This window comes from Scyliorhinus canicula, chromosome 7, assembly GCF_902713615.1.
Source record: "Scyliorhinus canicula chromosome 7, sScyCan1.1, whole genome shotgun sequence".
NCBI classification, from domain to species: domain Eukaryota; kingdom Metazoa; phylum Chordata; class Chondrichthyes; order Carcharhiniformes; family Scyliorhinidae; genus Scyliorhinus; species Scyliorhinus canicula.
Genome location: NC_052152.1, coordinates 88713680 through 88729733, shown reverse-complemented (window position 1 = coordinate 88729733; position 16054 = coordinate 88713680). Strand labels below are relative to the sequence as shown.

Sequence of the window (16054 nt, the reverse complement as noted above, 5' to 3'; positions counted from 1 at the left end):
GCAGGGACAGCTAGCATGGAAAGGCAGACAGCAAGGGAGGGAGCGCCTGATCGGGGAGGGGGTGGTGACGGGGAAGGGAAATGCATAGGGGGAGACAGGGAAAGGGCGACACGGCGGGGTGGAGGGGGAGAACACAAAAGCAACTGAACGGGAAAAAAAAAAGAGTTGGTTTTCGGATTAGCTTCGGCAGGTAGGTTGCAGGCTGAGGAGATAAATGGTGCCGCATTCAGCCACTTTGGAGAGTCCCTGAACTAAGGGAAACCCCGGAGTGCAGGGGCCCACCCACGTGACGTACTCATAGTTGGTGGCCACGTTGGGTGCCCCCTGGTAAGAACAGTGAACGTGGCCATTTTGGACGGCCCCTTAACAAAGGGAAACCCCGGTATGCAGGGATGCATCCACCAGGTAAGTAGTGTTGATCCCGCAGAAGCGGAAGGACAAAACCCCCCCCACCAGGATTATCACCTGGAAGGTCAGGGGACTTAACGGCCCAGTGAAAAGATCCAGAGTCTTCGCCCACTTAAGAAGTTTGCAAGCCGACATAGTTTTTCTGCAGGAGACTCATCTGAGGGAGAAGGACCGATTGCGGGTAAGAAAGGGCTGGGTGGGACAAACATGCCACTTGTGTAACTGGACAAGGGAGTAGCCATATTGATTAGCAAAAGGACGAGGTTCACAGCGACAAGGACGGTTACGGACCAAAGAAGGCGGTACGTCATGGTCAGCGGTGCCTGGACGGGGCACCAGTAGTGCTGGTAAATGTGTACTCGCCCAATTGAGATGACACAGGCTTCTTAAAAAAGACCATGGCGGAAATGCCGACATTGATGCACATCAACTGATCATGGTGGGGCGACTTCAACTGTGTACAGGACCTACTTAAGGACCGATCGAATCCTAGATTGGGGAAAAGGACAGGCATGGCTAGGGAACTGGGAGCATTCATGGAGCAGATGGGAGGCAGTGGACCCATGAAGGTTTCTACACACTGGTGAGAAGGAATTCTCATTCTTTTCACCGGTCCACAAAGCATACTCAAGGATAGACATCTTTGCAATGAGGAAAGCAGTGCTTTCAGAAATAGTAAGGGCGGAATACCCCTCACTATTCCTCTGACCACGCTCCGCTTTACGTGGATGTGAGATTGGAGAAGGGCCGTGAATGCCCCACATGGAGGTTGGACATGGTCCTCTTGGCCGATAAGGCCTTCTGACAGAAAACATCACAGGCCAGAGGCAAGAATGTTACTAATAACCAGAACGGGGAAGTCTCACCTTCCAAGTTCTGGGAGCGACTGAAGGCTGTGATTAGGGGAGAGATGACAGTCTACAAGGCGCGCAGGGACAGGGAAGAGAGGGACGCCAGGATACAACTGATCGACTCCATCTGGAGGTCGCAAAAAGTACCCCGAGGCCTCAACCGTGGAGCTTCTGACAGAGAGGAAAAAGCAACAAATGGGCTTTAATCTGCTATCCACCAGGAAAGCAGTGGACCAACTCCGCCAGATAAGGGAGATCTTCTATGAACACGGAGAAACAAAATGGCCACCTACTGGCTCACCAGCTGAGAAAGCAGGCTGCCACGAGAGAGATAGCTCAGGTGAAGAATAGGACAGGCAGAGTCGTAACCGAGCAAAAAGAGGTTAACCGAGCGATCAAGACCTTCTACTGAGGGCTGTACACCTCCAAAACCCCCGACGAGAACGCGGAGATGAAATGGTTCCTCGATGGACTGGATATGCTAGTCATGGGGTCGATAGGTGAGGGAAGTGGAAGAACTAATAGGACTGGGAAAGATCATGTGGAGCATGAGCTCCATGCAGGCGGGGAAGGCGCCAGGACCCGACTGGTTCCTGGCGGACTTCCATAAAAGATTCACACCAGCCCTGGCCCCAAACTTACAGGATATGTTCACAGACTCGTTGGCGAGGGGCACTTTACTTCCAACGCTAACACAGGACACAATATCACCGATACCCAAAAAAGACAAAGACCCAACGGAATGCGGTTCATACAGACCCATTTTGCTGCTCAACGTTGACGTGAAGATACTCGCTAAAGTCCTGGCCAAAAGACTGGAGAACTGCCTACCGGAGGTGGTGGCAGAGGACCAGACGGGCTTTGTCAAGGGTAGACAGCTAACTACGAACATCAGGCGGTTGCTAAATGTAATAACGACCCCATCCAGGGAGAGAACAAAGGTGATCGAAACCAAAGAAAAAATGCTGGAAAATCTCAGCAGGTCTGGCAGCATCTGTAAGGAGAGAAAAGAGCCAACGTTTCGAGTCGAGATGACCCTTTGACAAAGCCTTTTACTCCTTTTAACCAGAGGTGATCGTCTTCCTGGACGCAGAAAAGGCCTTCGACTGTCGAGTGGACGTACCTTTTTGAGGTTTGGGCTAGGGACGAGGTTTACCTCATGGATGAAACTCCTGTACAAAGCTCCTAAGGGGAGTGTACAGTCCAACACCTCCACCTCGGAGTACTTCCAGCTGCACAGAGGCACAAGGCAGGGATGCCCGCTGTGCCTGCTCTTATTCGCCCTGGCAACTGAATCCCTGGTGATCACTCTGCGAGACGTGCGAAGCTAGGAGGGCATCCAAAGACGGGGCAGAGGGCACAGAGTGTTATTCTATGCGGATGATCTGTTCCTCTACATCTTGGACCCATAGAACGGCCTGAAAGCAATTCCGCAACTCCTGGAGTTCAGAGCCTTCTCGGGCTACAAACGCAACCTGGGCAAGAGCGAGGCATTCCCGGTGAACCTGACAGGGGGATGAACAGAGCCGGAATGACTGCCATTCAAACTAGCCCAAAGCAAATTCCGCTACCTGGGGATCCAGATAGCCCATGACTGGACATGGATCCACAAGTGGAATTTGACAAGTCTGGTGAAGGAAGTTAAAAAGGACCTACAGAGATGGGATGCACTCCCGTTTTTCCTGCCGGAGTTTCTCTTCCTGTTTAGATAATAATAATAATAATAATAATAATAATAATAATCGCTTATTGTCACAATAAGGCTTCATATGAAGTTACTGTGAAAAGCCCCTAGTCGCCACATTCCAGCCCCTGTTCGGGGAGGCCAGTACGGGAATTGAATCGATGAGAGCGTCACAGGCAATGTCAGCATTTGTTGCCCGTCCCTAATTGCCCTTGAATTGAGCGGCATTTTAAGCGGCATTGCTGTCAATCTGGAGTTACGTGTAGGCCAGACCAGGTAAGGACGCAGATTTAGTTCCCTTAAGGAATTAGTTTCTACGACAATCGACATTGATCATCATAAAATTTTTAATTCCAGATTTTTTATTGAATTAAATTTCATCTGCTGTGGTGGGATTCAAACCCCAGTTCCCCACCCCATTATCCTGAGTGTGGATTACTGTCCGGTGACAATACCACTATGCCACCGCCTCCCCTCGGTGGATAATTAGTCCCCGAAAGGGTCTTTTGTCAAACCTGATCTAGTGCAACTAAGTGCAGTAAGAGTTCTACTGCTGCTACAGGCTAGATTAACAAACGATATAGGGAGGATTAAATCCAGGGAATATAAGGAAAGCCTATGCGACGGTCTTTCTGCTGGGAGGGTGGGAGGCCAAGATAGCAGTGTTAATGAGTGGCCCATAACCTGACACTGTGGACAACTTAGAATATCGGTGTAAGCCTATTATATCAAGACTACTGAATTCTCACCTAACTGAAATTAACAACGATGAAAGGCTCTTTAAAATGTGCCCTTGCAGAGGTAGCCTTCAAAGCTATGTGCTAGTTAGCCTTGAACTTAGTGATGAACAGACAAATATGCAGTAAAAGTACTAAAATTTGAAGAATACACAGGTGTTTGACTTAACTAGAACTATTGTAATGTTGTTAGCATAGTAACTGGGTCCTTCACCACTCAGGGCCATAGTTTTTATAGATTATTAACTCTCCCTCACCCGAAGCTGGTAAGATTTAATCCTGGCTTCAACTTGTTGCATCACCCAAAGATGCTCAATCTTGCGATGTTCCTGGTCCTGCTGTTCCTGTAACTCCATCAGCGCTTGCTTAACTTTTTCATGAACCAACAGTTTGCGTTGTTTCTCTTTCTCCAGATGCTCTCGTTCACTGTAAAACAAAATTTGCACTAAATTATTTGGATAATTTGAAAGAGATTATTTGCTATTTTTAATTACCAAGTTGATGTAGATGTCAAAACATTCAAATGCTTTTGAGGCTTCCATCAAAGGCACTTACTTTTAGGTGCTGGAAAACCTCATGAAGGATTCCTATAGTTAAGTATTCTGGTCTTGGCGGAAACCAAGCCTCAGAAGTAGGGTTACAGTTGATTGGTACAATCCCAGTGAATGTTATAACTGGACGGGAAGATCCCAGAAAGGAACCCTGACTCAAAAGACCATGGGTGGGATTCTCCATTGGCTGACGCTGAAATTGGGAAATGCGTATGGCTGGAGAATAGGTTCCAACGGCAAAATCAGACGGCAAATTGCAATTCTCCATCACCTCGACAACGGCATCAATGCATTCCAGAATGCACGTTCAGTAAATACCGTTTGCATAGCATTAGTGGGCCCGACCCGGTATTCACCAGGTCCTCCGATGGGCCGAGTTGCAGGCTGCGTGGTTCATTTGTGCTTTTAAAAATTGTGAAATCAGCAACGTAGCTGATGAGGGAGGGAGAGAAGGCAGGACACAGAAAGGCGTGACCATTGGCTGCCAGGCTGGACATGGCTGGGCTGGGAAAGGGGCCATTGCCGCTGCCTGCAAGGCAGCCATCTTGCTGAGCACCCCACTGACCATCCACCTTGGTCCATGGTTCTGCAGTGTGACACCGGCCTTATGGGTGCCCCCAACACTCTCCTCCCTAACCCGGGCCACCACCCACCAGCAGGGCATCAGGCTGCCCACCCAGGACGACGCCCAGTGAAGCCCCTATGGGGCGGCAGGCGGGGACTGCAGAGCATACTGTTGGCATGGGCAGCACCAGCTGACAGTACCTCTAGCACCAGGATGGCCGTCAGCGCCCGAGACCCCCACAGTGCAGGGCAACGACGGGGCCAGGTGTGCGGAGATGAGGGCCCAGTGAAAGCATGCAGGGGCAGAGCCCATTGTGCCAACCGGGGCCATCTGGTAGCCCGTTGCACCTGGTTGGGCACAGGGGTACACACCATGCTTCCACCCTCTGCAGACTGGATATTGGAGTTCAACCAGTAATGGCGTCTTTCCACTACTGTAGTCGCTGCAGACCTGGGGGATGCCCTGGGGCGGTACGAGCTGGCCCTGTAGTAGCGGAGAGTGCCGCAGAGAGACAGCCATCCAGGATGGAGAGCCAGCTGCCCAACAAGCAAGGGAGAAGTAGGATGAAGTGCCAAGGAGGCGCCGTATACCGGCAGCGCCTGTCATTCGAAGACCTGCCGGACCGGGCATCCGTCGAGTACTCCGGCTGAGCAGGGAGACAGTGCAACATATATGCTAGATCATGGCTCAACTGGCACCACGGGGGTATGGGGGAAGACACCCGCTTCCGGTGGCCGTCAAGGTGATAGTCAGCCTGAACGTCTATACCATGGGGTTCTTCCAGACACCGAGTGGAAATCTGTCCAGGATCTCACAGACCTCAGTGTACAGGTGCATCCGTGCTGTCACGGAGGCCCTGTATGCCCAGGCTGCTCAATACATCCATTTTGATGTGGACCGAGCCCACCAGGATGCCTGAGCAGTGACATGCCCCGGGTCCGGGGAATCAACTGGATGTATGTCCCCTTACGCGCACCTGCATATGGCAGGCCGCTCTGCACAAACCTAAAGAGGTTCCACTCGATGAACGTGAAGCTGATATGTGACCATCAGGTGCACATCAAGCATGTCTGTGCCCGATACCCGGGCAGTGTGCACGTCGCGTTCATCCTGGCACACTTGACTGGCCAGGGACACTGACCGCATTTCATACTCTTCTCTCCCCCTCCATCCCCTCCTTGATACATACCTGCTGCACTACAGGGTGCGGACCCTGGGTGATCCCTGCATGTGAGCTGGCCATTCCATCACATGGTCCCACCAGATCCCTGGGGTGGCGGCAGTGGGGACGACCGGGCTTGGGTGGGCCCGGTTGCTGCTCAGGTCTCCCAGGTGGCGTGGTGCCGCCCTATTCAGCCCGCTGCCCACCAGATGCGCCAAAGATAAGGAGGGGAGAGGCGATAATCCGAGGTGTTGCGGTGTTCCGGCACCTCCCCTGTGGGAGTCAACGTCATGGGTCCCATCACCTCTTCCTTCCTCAGGGTGCCCAATGGCCTCCGGGCTACTCCATGGGACAGAGGTGCAAGCGGAGCTATCCTCTGAGGCTTCCCCACCTCCTGGAACTGCCAGTCCTGGATGCCCACTCTGGTCTCAACCAGGCTCTGCATGCTCGCAACTATGGAGCACAGGGAGTGGATCATCTCTGTCTGGGACTGCGTCACATTGATTGGTTGATTTTTATTGTCACATGTACCGAAGTACAGTGAAAAGTTTTTTTCTGCGACCAAGGGAACATACACAGTACATACATAGTAGACAAAAGAATAATCGACAGAGTACATTGCCAAATGGTACATCAACAAATAGTGATTGGTTACAGTGCAGAACAAGAACAGCCTAGGGCGTCATGAATAGTAGTCTTACAGGGAACAGATCAGTCCAAGGGAGAGTCGTGAGGAGTCTAGTAAGCTGTGGGGAAGAAGCTGTTCCTATGTCTGGATGTGCGGGTCTTCAGACTTCTGTACCTTCTGCCTGATGGAAGGGTTTGGAAGAGGGCAAAGCCTGGGTGGGAGGAGTCTCTGACAGTCCTGTCTGACTTCCTGAGCCAGCGGGAGGTGTAGACAGAATCAATGGGAGGGTGGCAAGCTTGTGTGATGCGTTGGGCTGAGTTTACCACACTCTGCAATTTCTTGATCTTGAGCCGAGCAGTTGTCATACCAAGCTGAATGCCCTGCGACTGTGCCACCACCTTCTGGGTCTTTGTCACATCAACCAGTGACGGCGCCATCTCTTTCTGGCACAGGGCTACTTCCCTCTGTGTATGCGCCATGTCGGCCAGCGCCTGGACAATGCCGTCAACCTTCCCAGCCGTGGCCTGCTGTGACTGGCCCCACTCAGGAGCGCTGCTACAATTTCCAGGTAGCATCTTAACAATTGATAGGACTGTCCGTACCAGAAGCCTGAAACCTGTCTGGACAGACCTAGTTACTGGGGTCGACCTGCCCTTCGACCGTCCACCCCCTCGAGAGTTTCCACCACCACCTGCTGTACCAGATCAGATGTGTGGTGCGCTCCAGATAGTGTCCCACGAGCCTCTTCATTAAAGTGCCCAACCGAAGTAAATGTCTCCTGGGTGATGGAGAGTGTTGGGAGACAGATGTGACAGGAAGTCAGTATCATCCTGACTCAAGCTCCAGGGTGTCCCACGTCTCAGGTCGAGGGCTACCGTCTGAGCTGCTCTCGACATTGGTGGTTGGTTCACAGGGGGCTCCAGCTGTGGCACTGGCTGGGGGCGGGGGATGCCAGATGGACCAGCCCCATCTCCAGCAGGCCCTGCAAGATATATGACAAGAGCATGATTAGACCAAGGGCCGGGGAGAGTTGAAGGTGAGGGTGGGGGTGAGGGGTGGTGTGGGGGTGAGGGGTGGTGTGGGGATGGTGTAGGAATGAGGCTGCGGTGATGGTGAGGGTAGCATGGGGCGATGTTGGGGGGGGGGGGGGGGGGGGGGGGGGTTGACACATGTGTCACGGGGAACCGCAACTCAGCAGGGTCTCACTTCCTCGCCCGCGGCCGAACTCCACCCCGGCGACCTCTCTTTCCTCCCAGTCCCCCGACCACGTCCAGGGCCCTCTGCTCTTCAACGTTCAGGTGCCACAGGTCCGGCGGTCCCCCCACTGTTTTCTCCCTCTCCCGGCCATTATGGACAGCCTTCTCCTGCGAGGGGGGTGCAAACAGAAAACGACAATGTTAGACAGTCCAATGCATGCAGTCCAGGGGGTTGGTAGCTGGTGGCCTCAGTGGCTAGGGCACCTGGCCATGGCGGCTGGTATGGGTGCCAGTATGTGGTGCAGGGTGGGGGGGTTCTGCCATCCTGCGGGTTGGGGGGAGGGGTGTCGTGTTTCGGGTGTGTGGGACGCGGGTTAGTGCCAGGGGCACAGTGTTGCCTATTCACCCTGGCCGCCCTGAGGAGGTTGTGCAGTTTTTTCGGGCACTGCTGGACGGTCTGGATAGTGTTACTGGTGGCACTGACCGTCTTTGCCACCTGCACGCAGGCACGGCGAATGGCGGCGACTGGCAGCCTCCTTCGCGAGCCAGGGTACAGAGTGTCGGTGAAGCGTGGAGCTGCTCTGCTTGCTGCCATCTTGTTTTCTGGGATGAGGATTGAAGTGTGTATATGCAGCTGCAGCTTGTCAGTCTCCTGAGTGTCAATCGCAAAACCAGCAGATCCTGCAACATTTCTCATTGGAATAAATTCTGTTCAACGTAACTCCGGCCCCTTCAACAGATGCAGAATCGGTCCAGGTGCGGCACCAGTTTTGCTGTCGTGGAACTCCATGTACCATGAAAAGCTTGACTATAATACAATACTTTGTCACTCACATTTATCTTCACAAATGTACACAGGATTTAAAAGATAACATGGGTTATGAAATATATATTGTGCTATAATAGTCGTGGTCAGTACGGAGTCCCTTTAAACCCACAAGTTGACAGTGTTCAGAAACACTCCACTCTGAAATAAAGTGGTCAATGCCAATCGAACTTCTGTGGATTTTCTTCAAATCCTCCCACATCACATAAGTGCTTCCAAACTCCATTCTCAAAAGTCATGCTCTAAAATCTTCCTTCAAACAATGCTTTCACTCAACTGTTTTCATCAAGGATCCTTGGATTTGTTTGTTGTCACATGCACCGAGGTACAGTGAAAAGTACTTTTCAGCGTGCAGCTCAAATAGATCATTTAGTACATAAAAGGAAAGAAAATACGTAATAGGGCCAACTCCATGTTTTCCAACTATCCTTTCAAACAAGGCTCCCTCTCCACTGTTTTAGCAAGGATCCTCCTGGCTTTCCAACTATCCTTTTAGTATTTCTTTGTCTTGAATTGCCACCGCATCCAAACTTCCACCGCACTTACAATTGCTTCCAATCTATCTGGCTTTTCCCTACCCAGGTTTGCACTTCCAGCTCTGCATTTAGCTTCAGTGACCAGCACCCTGTTCCAATGGCAGTTCCTCTTTGTTCCTTTGACTTCAAATTTCCTGGGGCTTCTTTTTCATTCCCTAGTTTCCAAAACTAACAGTCCTTTAACTTCTGGACTTGCTTTCTTGCTCAGTACTCCACGATATGGCTTTCCTGCTTCAAGCAGAGCCGAGAGCTGTTCACACTCTAGCTTTCTATTTCCAACTGCCTGGATCCAGAACAAAACTGAAAAGGTCTGCTCTCGAAAAGTGGCCCGTGGTTGCTAAGCAACATCTCATTCTTTCCCTAAGGTGTTTACTTTTCCCATTGTATATTCTCTCAGCACATGTTTGAACTGAAATCAAAAACCTCCATACACGCTAACACCTTTGTTTAACATGAATCTAACTAGATTCACAAAAACAATAAAAGAAGCTACTTAAATCTATATCATATTTCTAATATTTAAAACTACCAATATAGATCACTTAAAACTACCTTAGCAATGTGGGTCCCCCTGGATGTACCAAGGAGGCAATTTTATTTCATTAAATTCTGGAATGGATTTTTCCACTTAAAAATAAAAGTACATGGAAAGGCAAGAAGTGAGGTGAAAGAAGCAAAACATTTACTCTTTTTTTTAAGAATCCTTTGTGTGTACTCTTAACATGAATAGCTTAATAACAGAAATGAAGCATTGTCCAAATATATTAAAGGAGAGGATATAATTTCCTGGAAATTATATTCTGAATGGAAAAATAAAACCAAATTCTAATTTCAGAGATGCATATTTTTTAAACTTCATTTTCTCCTTCCTCCAAATAATACATAATTAATTAAAGTATTATAAACACTTGAAGTAGTTACTTTGACTGATTATCAACTTACATTCGCTTTGCTTCACCCATTATGTATCTCTTTTCCATCATTTCTTTCCGTAATTGCACCATTTCTTTTTTAATATGTTCTTCCTCTTTCTTGGCCTGTAGTGCTTTTCTCCTGTCTTCATCTCGTAGCAGCTGCTGAGCTTTAGCCTGAGCAAGTTTCTTCATGGTTTTCTCCTGCTTCTGTTGCTCCAATTTAGCCTGCCTTTTCAGACGGTTCTCTCTCACCTTTAAATTATGGACTGGAATAATTATTCCTGGAAATCTAAGTCTACATGGTTTCAAGATAATTCTGTTTGTTTTTTAATTTAAGAAAAGAAACATGAAGTCCCCTTAAAAGTAAAAAACACCAAAAATACTTAAAAACGGCAGTTTCTTTAAAAATATATTCAAATTAATTATATGCTTGTGCAGTAAAAAAGATGATTCGCTTGTTGTGCTACAGCATATAGGCTACACATTTTAATTCTCCAGACCAAAATGTAAGTTAAGTGATGATTATAACTACAGTACTGTTCTTTACAACCTGGTACACACCTGTTGGTGTCTTGCCTCCATGCTGAGACAAGGGTCTTTGTACTTTTTCTGCTGTCTTTCTTCATCGATCCCAAGATCCTCAAGGATGCCAGACTCCACCACTTTTGTCTCCAAGAGTTGCTGTAAAAAGGTTTCTGCTGCAGCACTCTCTTTTTCCTGTTCCAAATAACTATACAATTCTGTAATGATACATTCATTATATATAATAAATAACTCTTGGATAAGGGGTGACTTTTTGTGGTTAATAAGCCGAAGACAAACATAGGCACTGGCCCAAATTATGCCCCAGCAAATGACTGGAATATATTTCTTTGTGCTTTTCAAATCTTTCGACTTCAGAACATCAAATTGCCTTTGTTTTATTGTACTGTCATGTCTATTTTCACTTGTCAGTAACTTTGTTTGCATTGTTCTAAATAGCTATATTTTGAAACAAAAGGAATATTCCAACATCTTTTTTTTCCCAATGGTATCTTAGTATTATTTTTTGTTCTTCTTGATCTTTCCAATTTCTGGTAAAATACTTTAAAATGCCTGTTTCCTTTTAAAAGATTATTTAGCAGAAGTCTGTTCTTTATTTCTTGTTAATGCCACAATCACATTTACTCATTGAGATTCTTTTTGCTTTGTGGGCTGCAAATTGGTTTATCATTGGTAGGCAGACATTTGATTTTTTTTACATTAAATCGTTGCTGTACTGATTCATTAAAGGGTATCTGGAGCTATCGTTTTCAATCCATCAAAGCCAAGAATGCAACGAAATCCAGAATAGATAACTGGAACTAGAAGGAAGCATAAACTAGGTAAACAGATGTTTTGATGTTATCTTTTTAAAAACAAATATCTATAGATTAGATAGATTTTCAATCCATGCCAATATGCTACCTGTAATCCCTGTGCTTTAATTTTGCATATTAACCTAATGAGGAAATTCAGCAAAAACTTTCTGAAAATCCAAATACAGCACACTCATTCACCCTTAGCTACTCTGTGAGTTACGTCCTCCAGAAACTCCAATCACGTTTGACAAACCTACTGAAGTTTTTGGATGGCGAGCCGGCTCCACTGCAGGAATTACCCCTGGGGGAACCATTGTAACTGCCTTTTGTGAAGAGAATTCAAAAGGAACTGAATTGGTGTAGAAATAAATTGATAAAGGAGTGCACAAGTATAAACAATAACTTGAAATATATATTTATAGGTGAAGCACTTGGTATTTCAATTAAAACCTTAGCGTGTCTGAAAATTTAAAGTTTAAAAAAAAGACAGACACAACAAATGGCCTCACCATCAAATTTTTCACATACAGGCATTCTAGAGGTCGTCTGTGATGAGTATGTGCACACCTCTGTGTTACTAATGTAGCGTTCTTGCTCTTCAGTCTCTTCATATTCTAATTCTGGCTTTATCTTGGAATTCATCCATTCATGGAGCAACGCTTGAGCTACATAGAAAGAACGGAAAAACTGTGACAGGCAGTTTATACTGGATATTTATAGTACAATGCACATTGCTATTGCCATAAACAATTAACTTTAAACTTTAATGATCCCCAATTCAAACATGAGAATGGGACTTTCTGAGACTTCCGGTGGCAGCAATGCAGAGCTAAGCCGCACGTTTGGCAGCTCCTGCTTTTATAGGACTTGTGGGCTCTTTTAAGGGTCCCAAACGGCGCTGATTCGACGATTCCCGGTGTGTAAAGGGGTCTGGAGCAATACCCCCCGGGATTTATGGTGCGGACCCGGAGTGGGGCGAGGAAAAAAGCGGCAGCATCTTCCCTGGAAAAGCGGGGGAAGGTGGACAAAATGGCGGCCGGTGGAGCCCCCGAGGAGTGGAGGCAGTGGGCGGAGAAGCAGCAGGCGGCCCTTCTGCACTACTTTACGGAGCTGAAAGTGGAGTTACTGGACTCTCTGAAGGTTACGACAAGTAAGCTGCTGGAGACCCAGACAACCCAGGGTGCAGCGATCCTTGAGTTGCAGCAGCAGGCCTCTGAGCGCGAGGATGAGGTCTCGGCCCTCGTGGGGAAGGTGGAGATGAACGAGGTGCTCCACAAAAAGTGGCAGGATCGCTTTGAGGAGATGGAGTTTCGGACAAGGAGGAAGAACTTGCGGATCCTGGGCCTCGCGGAGGTGCTGGAGAGGTCGGACCTGCCGGCTTATGTGGCCGTGATGCTGAACTCGTTGGTGGGGGCAGGATCTTTCCATCTTCTCCTGGGAGCTGGAGGGGGCCCACAGAGTGCTGGCCAGGAGGCCTAAGGCGAATGAACCCCCGCGGGCGGTGCTGGTGCGGTTCCATCGGTTCAGTGACCGGGAGTGTGTTCTGCAATGGGCCAAGAAGGTGAGGAGCAGCAAGTGGGAGAATTTGGTAGTGCGTATCTACCAGGACTGGAGTGCGGAGGTGGCCAAGCGGAGAGCCGGATTTAACCGGAGGAAGCGGTGCTCCACAGCAGGCAGGTGAAATTCGGTATGCTACCGCCTGCGCGCTTGTGGGTCACCTGCAAGGACTATTTTGAGTCCCCGGAGGAGGCGTGGGCCTTTGTGCAGGCTGAAAAGTTGGACTCGAACTAGGGATTGGGGACTGTGGGGTGTTTTTTGTATCACTGCTGATGCTGTTGCTGGCTATTCTGTTTGTTTGTTTTTTCCGCTTTCGGATGATGTTGGTTACGGTTTTGTGTTTTAAGGGGGGTGTTGGGGTCTGTGGTTGTTCTGTTTTTGTTTGTATGGGGTTGGGACTGCTATTTGGGAGCTGTGTTGAGGGGGTGGGGTGGGGCAGTGGGAAAGCGCAGGCCTTCCTCTGGTTTCCCGTGCTGCGGGACGAGGGGGGTGGAGCTGGAGGCAAGGGGTGTGGATATCAGTTCCGTTTTCCCGCGCTGGAGCGGTGCTAAGGAGCTGCTGCAGGGGGGGAGGGGTGACCTCATATCGGGAGGGGTCAGAGTTAGGGCGGGAGCTGCTGGGGTCAGCAGAAGTCAGCTGGCTCACGGGAGTACTATGGAGGGAGCGCCGCGGCTAGGAGGGGTCCTAGCCTGGGGGGGGGGGGGGGGGGGGGGCGGGGGGGGGAGGGGAGAGACTACCGGGTGCTGCTGGATTGGCCAGGGAGGAGCTGGTGCGGGTCCAGGGTGTGAGGTTCATATCGCCATGGGAAACGGGCCGAGTGGGGGGTGCTGGCCAGGGGCGAGCAGTCGACTGGGCTATGGCTAGTTGACGGGGGAGGGGGGGGGGGTGCCTCCTGATCCGGCTGATCACGTGGAACGTGCGGGGGTTTAATGGGCCGGTGAAGCGGGCCCGGGTGTTTTCGCATCTGAAGGGGCTGAAGGCGGACGTGGCCATGCTTCAGGAGACTCACCTGAAGGTGGCGGACCAGGTTCGTCTGAGGAATGGGTGGGCGGGGCAGGTTTTCCATTCAGGGCTCGACGCGAAGAACCGGGGGGTGACGATCCTGGTGGGGAAGAGGGTGGCATTTGAGGCGTCTGCGGTGGTGGCTGATTGTGACGGCAGATATGTGATGGTGAGTGGTAAGCTGCAGGGGGAGAGGGTGGTGTTGGTAAATGTGTATGCCCCAAATTGGGATGATGCTGGTTTCATGAGGCATATGTTGGGCCGCATTCCTGACCTGGAGGCGGGGGGCCTGATCATGGGGGGGGACTTCAATATGGTGCTGGATTCCCCCATTGTATCGTTCTAGTTCTAGGACAGGCAGGAGGCCAGTGGCGGCCAAGGTGTTGAGGTGGTTTATGGACCAGATGGGAGGGGTGGATCCCTGGAGGTTTGGGAGGCCGAGGGCTCGGGAGTACTCTTTTTATTCCCACGTGCACAGGGTTTATTCCCGCATTGATTTTTTTGTCCTGAGTAGGGGGCTGGTCCCGAGGGTGGAGGATGCCAAATATTTGGCGAGAGCAATTTCGGACCATGCTCCGCATTGGGTGGATCTGGAGATGGGGGAGGTGCGGGACCAGCGCCAGCTTTGGCGTCTGGACGTGGGGCTGTTGGCTGATGAGGAGGTGTGTAGGAGGGTTCGGGGATGTATCGAGAGGTACCTCGAGGCCAATGATACTGGGGAGGTCCGGGTGGGGATGGTGTGGGAGGCTCTGAAGGCAGTGATTAGGGGGGAGCTGATCTCCATCCGAGCCCATAGGGAGAGGAGGGAGAGGAGGGAGAGGGAGAGACTGGAGCTGCTGAGTGTAGATAGGAGGTATGTGGAGGCCCCGGAGGATGGATTGCTGGGGGAGCGGCGGAGCCTGCAGGCCAAGTTTGATTTATTGACCACCAGAAAGGCGGAGACACAGTGGAGGAAGGCGCAGGGGGGAGTTTTGCCCCCGACGATGTCACAGGCGCTGATTTCCCTGATCCTGAAGCGAGATAAGGACCCCTTGCAGTGTGGTCATATAGGCCAATTTCACTGCTGAATGTGGACGCCACGTTGCTGGCGGAGATCTTGGCCACTAGAATAGAGGACTGTGTGCCGGGGGTGATACATGAAGATCAGACGGGTTTAGTGAAGGGGAGGCAGCTGAACACTAACGTGCGAAGGCTGCTAAATGTGATAACGATGCCGGCGGCAGAAGGAGAGGCGGAGATTGTGGTGGCATTGGATGCGGAGAAGGCCTTTGATAGGGTTGAGTGGGGGTACTTGTGGGAGGTGTTAGAGAGGTTCGGGTTTGGGGAGGGGTTTATTAAATGGGTGAGGTTGCTGTACGAGGCCCTGATGGCGAGTGTAGCGACAAATGGGAGGAGCTCTACCGTGGGACGAGGCAGGGGTGCCCCCTGTCCCCCTTGCTTTTTGCGTTGGCAATTGAGCCTCTGGCCATGGCGCTCAGGGAGTCGGGGAGGTGGAGGGGTCTGGTGCGGGGTGGGGAGGAGCACCGAGTGTCGCTTTATGCAGATGACTTGCTGCTGTATGTAGCAGACCCGGTGGAGGGAATGCCGGAGGTGATGGAGATTCTTGCTGAGTTTAGGAGTTTCTCGGGCTACAAGTTGAACCTGGGCAAGAGCGAGCTGTTTGTTGTACACCCGGGAGATCAGGACGAGGGGATTGGTAGGCTCCCGCTAAAAAGGGCAGTGGGGAGTTTTAGGTACCTGGGGGTTCAGGTGGCTAGGAGTTGGGGGACTTTGCATAAGCTTAATTTTACTAGGTTGGTGGAGCAGATGGAGGAGGAGTTTAAAAGGTGGGACATGCTGCCGCTGTCGTTGGCGGGTAGAGTACAGTCCGTTAAAATGACGGTGCTCCCGAGGTTTTTGTTTTTGTTTCAGTGCCTCCCCATTTTCATTCCGAGGGCCTTTTTTCGGAGGGTGAGGAGGGTCTTTTTGGAGCGGGGCAGGGATAGAGGGGGGCTGGCGCTGCCCAATCTCTCTGGGTACTATTGGGCGGCTAATGTCTCGATGATACGCAGGTGGGTAATGGATGGGGAGGGGGCAGCATGGAAACGGATGATGGCA

General features: G+C 50.4%; 1 protein-coding gene across 4 annotated transcripts in view; it reads right to left on the bottom strand.

The window, feature by feature from the left end:
* ccdc191 (coiled-coil domain containing 191) overlaps positions 1-16054 on the bottom strand; it is a 141860-nt gene that overhangs the window by 51084 nt on the left and 74722 nt on the right. For 3 of the 4 annotated variants that reach the window (XM_038802416.1, XM_038802418.1, XM_038802417.1), the window contains 4 exons: positions 11908-12063; positions 10620-10798; positions 10087-10310; positions 3938-4106 (listed from right to left, as the gene is read on the bottom strand). In XM_038802416.1, the coding sequence (XP_038658344.1) occupies positions 3938-4106; positions 10087-10310; positions 10620-10798; positions 11908-12063 (728 nt within the window). Of the gene's footprint in view, positions 1-3937; positions 4107-10086; positions 10311-10619; positions 10799-11907; positions 12066-16054 lie in introns of all 4 variants that reach the window. The other variant, XM_038802419.1, reaches the window with a different exon arrangement.